At 34.9% G+C, this 8,781-nt stretch overlaps 1 protein-coding gene across 1 annotated transcript; it reads left to right on the top strand.

Moving 5' to 3' along the window:
• Positions 1–3,473: 3,473 nt before the first annotated feature.
• Positions 3,474–8,781, top strand: LOC127872623 (MAM and LDL-receptor class A domain-containing protein 1-like; the record flags this gene model as incomplete). The annotated part of the gene is made up of 5 exons (XM_052415953.1): positions 3,474–3,699; positions 4,874–4,930; positions 6,662–6,811; positions 7,024–7,283; positions 8,459–8,781. Coding segments are annotated over 5 exons (825 nt in total), but the record flags the coding sequence as incomplete, so codon positions are not given.

Below are 8,781 nucleotides of genomic sequence, written 5' to 3'. Positions count from 1 at the left end.
TAATTATAATGCCTTTGCGTACAGACCTAGTCTGCTAACGTGTATTTAGAAGCCTTATAAGAACTTTCTGTTGTATGTTTCGTTTTGATGGGAAAAAGGTCCATAACAAGTCTAAATGAGTATAAAGCCTTCTACGATGTAACATCAGAGCAGCAAATAATGACACAATGCAAAACAAACCATTCCGAATCGAAGCGTTATCAATCTATAAAGCTATCGAAGTGATTTTTTCTACATTTACATGGTGGGTAAATGCGTATTAATTGTAAATTATTATACCTTCAATGCTGGAACATAATCCGTGTAAATTTAAGAAATAATGTTTTTCTATCATGGTTTTTTGTCGAATAACCCACAGTAAGGAGTATAGATGCGTAGGAATTAAATCACGAGTGCGAAGCACGAGTGATTTGATAACACTCATCTATACAACTTACTGTGGGTTATTCGACAACAAACCATCATTGAAAAATATTATTTCGATTCTAACAAGATTCTGATTGATTTAGTTCAAGCTTTAGGACGTGAACTATATTTTTCAATACTCCGCACTTCTTAGTTCACAGTTCACTATTTATTGACGTCATTGAATTGTACAAACATATGACGTCGTTTTCATTCATAAATATTATGCAAATGACGTCACTTTCATTGAAAACAACAATCGTAGAAACTTAATGACGTCACGTTTATTGATGCTACTGAAAAGCTGACATGTTATTAAATGTTTTCTGAATAGATTTAATTCGGAACTCGCGCCCTGTTGGTTTTTCCGATTTCTGAGCGCGCGCGGGAGGTACAAACATTGTTACGAATACAGTAATGACCAGTAACGTCGCTATTCGATTTGCTTCACATTCAGTAGTGGATAATAAGTATTTAAACGACAGTAGTGTTTCTTTTATGAAATGTCAAAATTCAAGTCTTTTGTTGTTATTACTATTATTATTATTATTATTATTATTATTATTATTATTATTATTATTATTATTATTATTAATTACAGATAACAAATATAACACTTTTATACACGTATGTCAGACGTTTAATACAGGATTAAAGTCTAAATACACCGTACAGATGTACAGCCGCCTATACGAATGGGTCCAGTAGCTAACATTCTTAAAAGACACGAAAAACAGACTTTGTTATGAAGGAACCTATACAGACGGCTTGACATTACAATATTTCTTCTGAAAAACATTATTGATGTTCTTGTTTTTTCGGCATGCTTTATAGATATAGCAAACAAAAGTAATGTATGGTAAAGCTCTTTAGCAATGTGTCTTCTAATCTAAAGGTCTGAGTCTTTAGCGAATAATTTTCTTTGCTTTTCAGATTAGATTTTAAAAAAACATTACAATAGAGCTAAATCATTAGACATAAATATCCAACTGATATGGAACGATATATGAGTTATAGTACTACGAATGGACTGAGAATAGTAAGGTTTTTGTTGTTTGGTACTTGTCTGTATGATTTTAAATATATTTGAATAGTATAATATATATACGATGACGTCAATGTCTTGGTAGTTTAGTTGACAAACTTCCATTAAAACTGTATGCCCAGGCCAACGCACAGTATATGCAATGACATAGTTACGTGACCGAAGGTGTTTACATGTATATGCAGCATTATATCGTGTTACATAGTATTCTTACAAATTAAATACTATCGAGATTAGTTCATCTAAAGAAAAATGATTAATTCCTGATATTTTTATCAACTATAACGAACGTTTGAGCAGAAAAAAGTGGTGTTTACTATTCAGCGATAAGAGAAATTATTGATTCACTCTCTTTTTAAATATGCTTGTCAGCTTTTGTTTGTACCTACCGCGCGTGCTCAAATATCGGAAATCCCAGACTGGAGAGTTCCGAATAACAACTATTACGTTTCCTAACAAATAACATTCTTTGTAGGCGTGGTTATGCCACTTATCACCAAATATACAATTTGTTGTTTCATTACATTTATATACATGCTACATTTATTACATTTCTTTTAAAGCGGGTTTTAGCACGTGCAGTTTACTGCAATATTTTCTTTTTTTATTCGGAACTATTTTCAAAACATTAAGCTCCGCCCATTAGTTATTACAGAATAACCCACACTTGATTTCCTTTTTTGTCTATAGAAAACAAGTCGCGTGCCGTGTTAGAATTGTGTATTTTGCACACCAGGTGACGAGACAACAAACTTGTACGAGGCATGATAAGAGTTTCTATTTTTAATTTTCGAAAAACGTCTGAATGAAACGCTTTCAGTGTAGATTCGAACTTGCCTGTAAAATCTGTCGGATTTTTTCCCCGATATCCGTTTTCAGCTCGAGTTGAATGCTAATAAACGTATTCGGCAATGAACGTTGAAATAACTACACAACATACACGAGCTTGTATGCCCATTATTGAACGAACGCGCACAAACGCAATTTTTCTAAACAATGAGCAAAATATGACCCGGGCCAAACGAACATGTTTATTAGGCCATATGCGGCCAGCCTGTGCATCACCGCTAATAGACCACAAAACCTTGCGTGAGCGGACAGCGTAGCTCTTGACCAGACTCCGCGATTGCTGGTCGCATTTGGAATAAGACTTATTTTCGCATGAAGCGGCTCATATAATGTTAAGGTTAGCGTCTTTAAATGGTGCTTCATCAAGAATGTTTTGCAAGAACCGTAATTACTCAAGTTTTCGGACACCCCCTATTTTGGCAAAAATAATTATTTTTCGTAACTCTTAATTTTCGAACTATCGCGTTTTCGTCTATCATAAATGATTATACATTTTCGGACAGTATATTTTACAGCGCTATTGCTCAGGATTTTGGCACTGTATTCGCTTATCTTGTGACACATTGACATTGGGGTTTTACACACGGATTATAGTCATAAAACCTGGGATACGCATACCTGGGGGCAATGGACCATAATATTTGCGTTATTGGGTAAATAACCATGTATACCGGTGTGCGCTATTTAACCTACAGGCCAATCTTCAGTCCCAGAGTTTGGGCAAAAGCGACGTAACAACTTTGCAATATGCTGTTGTTGTTGTTTTTTTTCTAAAAAACGTATATTTTGTCTTACATCGCAATCAAAAGTATGGTTCAGATACCACATCAATTGATAACGCAGTGTATTATATTGATATAAGCAGTTGATTTATTATCATAAAAATCACGGAATACGCTCCGTGTAGAAATTAAGCCATGATTGTGTGCATGTGTTTATCGAACTTTATCAGGTTCTTCTGCTTATGAGTCTGCATTAAGTGGGGACTTGTAGGGTATCCCAGTTCTTTACCTAATTTCCTTTCCAACCCACGAAAATCGGAATGAATTTAGAATTATTCAGCTATTTCTTTAATTATTGAAATACTTTTAATTTGTGTGTGGTCGTGTGTTGTGGGGATGGACCAGTGTACTCGGAGAAAACCCCATCTGTCCGGAAGGTTGATCACTAATCAACGCGCCGGCATTTTACTTTAAACCCGGGTTGCCAAGGCGAGAAAATCGTATACTACCACTTCGCTAACAAGATTGGGGGACAATATTTGCTCACTTACAAATGCATTTGTAATGGTGGTTGGACACAGAATTCATTAGATGTCCACTCGCCCTGCGAAACGGACATCAACGAATGTTTGAACTCCACAACATGTGTTGACCGCGGAAACTGTGTAAACGAACCTGGTATGATGTACTTAAAAAATTCCAAACTATTTATACATTTATTTGTGTTGTTTATACGATCTTGCAAGTGCTGTTAGTGTATACCGTTTTAATAAACGAGTACAAGAATTGTGTTAAAGGGGCCTTTTCACGTTTTGGTAAATTGACAAAATTAAAACAATGTTTCGGATTAGCAAATTTACGTTGTAATTATAATATTTGTGAGGAAACAGTAATACTGAATATTCACCATGCTCTAAAATATCCAGTATATGCACCTTTTGACGATTTAAAAACATGAAAATTATAAAGCGTTGCAACGCGAAACGACTGAATGATTTGGAGAGTTCTGTTGTTGTTATTATATTTTGTGATACTAAGAGGATTGCATATATAAAGTATAAAATACATCGCTCATTGTATGAGCACGGATGGCCGAGTGGTCTAAGTGATAGCCTTTTACTCCAGGGTCAGTGGTTCGAGCCCAGTTGAGGGTTACTTTTTTCTGTCTTTAATTTTATTCTTTTTTTTTTGCTAGGGTTTTTTGGTCCAATTTTTATATTTATCAATATAATTCATTTAATGACAAACTTCAATATCTGCCAAAATTTGTGAAAAGGCCCATTTAAGTAGCGGGCCTACCAACGGATTTACTCTACGACACTTAATAAACTATAGTATGGCCCGCGTCAGTTCATGTCTAGAGATACAATGTCCGCTAATGGGACCACGAAACCTTGCGTGATTTTATAGCGGACAGCCTATCTCCTGACCAGATTGTTCGATTGCGCAAGCTTGTATTGAGCTGAGTTGGCCGCCTGTGGCACAATACCCTTTTTGCATGACGCGATTTGTTTTATATGAAAACGAGTTTTAATCTTTGTTATCACATGCCTTTAAACGAAAACCAACAGCTCACTTTTAATGTGGATATACTATTTCATAAGAAAGCTGAAGAGCTCTCATTCAAACAAAATACTATTCTAAGATTTATCCGACTATGCCTTGTTTATGAAAAAAGGACAATCATTTTTGAAAAGTTATGAAAATGTGAAAACAAATTACCCTTGTAAAATGGATTTAATTCAATTATATTATTATTATATGCGATCAATCAACTCGATGCAGCACATCAAAGTACTCAAATAAATATACAAAGATCATTTTATTGCTGACCTTGATAGTTTGGTTTCAGGCAGTTTCAGATGTGAATGTTTGTCTGGTTGGTACGGGAACAAGTGCGAATATGGAGGCAAGTTATGTGTGTTAAGCCTTTTATACATGACATTGACCGTTCCAAGTCGGTTACCCCAGTTGTATCCATGTTGAAGTTAAGCACTCTGTTTTATGCATGTTTATTGCCCTGTGTCGGACAGTATTACAAAAATAAAAAAACAAAAAAATATGTAATTAAAATTTGTCTTCTGATGTTTCTCGAGTTTCTACTTAAGTATCTATGTGATTCAAAATACTTTAAAATCATTTTTATTCGTCGGCGTGAAATTTCGTAGTTGTTCAACAAATGAATTTGTCGTTGTATCTTCAATACGTGGACACAGGTGGTTAGCGTGTGGCTATGATATTAATTAGTAAAAACATCATTTTGAATGAAAAATAATCAAATTATAACAAAAAATCAACTTCTCTGAAAAAAAAACAGTTCACGATCATATATATAACTTTATAGAGGATATTTGTTGGACTCGGTGGAATATCGATTTTATTTCACGAGTGATCATAGAAAACAATATTTTCACGAGTGGCGCAGCCACGAGGTGAAATATATATTTTCTATGATCTCGAGTGAAATAAAATCGATATTCCATCGAATCCAACAAATTTTCTTTTTATTTTATGCTTTTTTTACCGTTTATTTACATTGTAAATGAGTTAAACTGGATACTTTCGCTGGATTTATGACGTCATTTCGTTGAAAAAATGACGTCATTTCACAGTAAAACAGTGACAAATATCGATATTTTCACTGTCATTTTTTATTGTTTAAAACAGTGGAATACCAGTTTTATTTCAGTGATATTTCTCTATAAACCACCGGAAAGCATAAAATAAAATAAGTTATTCAACTCAACGTAACCCGAAAACAGGGTGCATCGCTTTAAAAAGCCATAACTTCACCAATTGTGCAGCGATTTCCATGAACTTGATCTTATTCAACGCAGAAATGAATTTCCTGTCTATACATTACATGTCTTGTAATATTTTTATAAATGCTGGGTCAATTTTTAAGAAATAACACGATACACAATTCGCGTGACCTACTCGTCAACGATCAAACCCGATTTATGAATGAAATCTTCAGGAGTAACGACACATTGTACACATATATGTTTCGCATTGTACCAATGAAATCACTCGTATGTTTAAAATTTCGGCCCGTTGAAATGTGCATAAACAAAAGTTTCAAACGGCGCTGGACAGATAGTTTTGATGCATAATGTAACGGCAAGAACAGTAAGAATGTTTTTTCATACGTTCTATTGAATTATGGTACATAGGTCCGTGAACTTTGCAGGGAAAATGCCCTTTACTCCGTGAAGATTTAAGGCTTCGATCGATACATTTCCAGAAAGAAAGTTCATTTCTGCGTTGAGAGACCAAGCTTATAGAAATCGCTGCAAAATATGTGAAATTATTGCTGTTCAAAGCGATGAAACCTGTTTTCGGGTGATTTTGAGTTAAATACCTTGTTAGAAAATTACTGTCGCATTAATAATAATAATTTTACAGTATTTTATTTAATATTTGTTGCGACAAAATGCTTCTTAATACGACGAATGTTGTGTATGCGAATGAAATGTCAATGTGTACAGCTTTAAATAATAAAAGCATCCTCTTACTAATGTGAAAACTATGAATGAGGGTTACATAAATATCAAATAATTGGCTGAACAATGGTTCTTAAGCATTGACACTATCCGATAGTTTTTTGTGGAATTATACAATCACACAATTTGTCGTTCAGTCTGGAACTGCACATTTGACAACGACAATTTATGCAACTGGACAAATGTGAACGGGGGCGACGACACTTTGAATTGGAACCTGATACATTCGACAACTCCAACAGATGATACTGGACCTTCAAACGACCACACGACTGGAAATATTGATGGTAAGATGTATGTTATGTGTAATTGCTAAGCTTTCGAACAGCATCCTCGAGCGTCTAGTATAATATCACTTTATATCAAATGTTTTGATGAAACTTATTTTCAAATATACAACAAATGAAACAAGTGACACAAAGCTGTTCAAATCAGATTTCGAAATCTTAATAAACCCACTGACCTTAAAATGCACATTCAGCAAATATATTCATTGTAGGGGCTTACATATTTATGGAATCAAGCGCACCTACTGTGCACGGTGACAATGCGATGCTACGAAGCCCTGAAATCAACACTACGGGGTCAAGTGGTATCTGTCTAAACTTCTGGTACAGCATGAACGGCGATTCTATCGGAAGTCTCAAAGTTTACATCGAGGAGGCAGGGACCAGACGTTTGATATGGTCTCTTTCTGGACACCAGGGAACGGAATGGAGAAACGCGAGTGTTCCGCTACATTCCAATCAGAACGTCCACGTACGTATTGACCAAATCATTATTACTTTGCACTCCCTATCATTAATTGAACAGTGTCTGACTATATTATTGAATAAAATAATGCTTATGTGAATACTGATTGAATATGTTAAAGAATAAATAGTTTTTGTTAACCAGGTTTTCCGCAGGAAAAAATTGGTTATTAGATTGGCGAATGTAAGCGGGCGGGCGGGCGCTCGGGCGGAACGAGCTTGTCCGGGCTATAACTATGTCGTTCATTGTGAGATTTTAAAATCATTTGGCACATGTGTTCACCATCATTGGACGGTGTGTCGCGCGAAAGAATTACGTCGATATCTCCAAGGTCATTTTTACACTTTGAGTTCAAATGTCAAAAATGGCCATAAATGATCTTGTCCGGGCCATAACTATGTCATTCATTGTGAGATTTTAAAATTACTCGGTACATTTGTTAACAATCATTGGACGGTGTGTCATGCGAAGGAATCACGTCAATATATCCAAGGTCAATGTCGCCACGACATAAAAAAATGAATTTGACACAAGGGGAATAACGAGAAACAATCAGTAATAATGGATATTTTGAATTGTCTCCCTTTACTAGACTTTTTTCAAATTGAAATCAAGGTCGCCACGACTAAAAATAGATTGAATTTGACGCAAGTGGGGTAACTAGGAACACTCAGTAACAATGCACATTTTGAATTGTCTCCCATTATCAGACTTTTTTTCAAATTGAAAACCTGGTTTTGTGACAATTTTATCCCTTGTTTATATTATATCAGAGATCTATGTACCAAAAAATAATAAAACAATGTAATATTATTCATATGGTATTGCTTATTTACTAAACACTTCCTGTGACACATATTATATCAGCTAAGTTGATCATTAAGAGTTTATATAATATATGTCTTAAGAATAAAATTTGATTAACTAAATACTGATTAATGAAACTCTAGTAACATGAGCAGCATGAAAATTATTGTTCAACGCCTGATAGTTTTTATTTAAGGGAAGTTAGTCAATTACTTATGTAACACATGAACTTAAATGCATACTGTTCAACATAAAACACAAAACCAATGAATAAGGCTAGATTTGCACCATACAATTATTGATATGAATGTGCAGTTAACGCAGGACTAAACTCGTAATTGAAGCATTACCTGATGAAAATAATGCCTGAACAGATGATCCTAGAGGCAACTGTGGGAGACGGATATCTTGGCGATATTGCACTGGATGACATTTCAATGACACGTGGTCCATGCACACTAGAGCCATCGAATGCAAGGCCGATATCTCCGAACATCGTGGGATAAGTGAGGATGCATCATTTGACCTTGTTTGGATTGATTTCTCTGTTATAAATTAAACAATATGCTGCATGAAATAAGTGATTTATCGGTACCTTGAATATTGGTCTTTACACCTTACGATAAACCCATCAAAAGCTTAAATACCAAAAATGCTGACCCATGATATGAACCAATGGAAGATGTATTGGCATAAT

Source organism: Dreissena polymorpha, chromosome 3 (genome assembly GCF_020536995.1).
Source record: "Dreissena polymorpha isolate Duluth1 chromosome 3, UMN_Dpol_1.0, whole genome shotgun sequence".
NCBI lineage: Eukaryota > Metazoa > Mollusca > Bivalvia > Myida > Dreissenidae > Dreissena > Dreissena polymorpha.
Note: the sequence above shows the minus strand (reverse complement) of the source record. Positions and strands in the feature narration are given on the sequence as shown.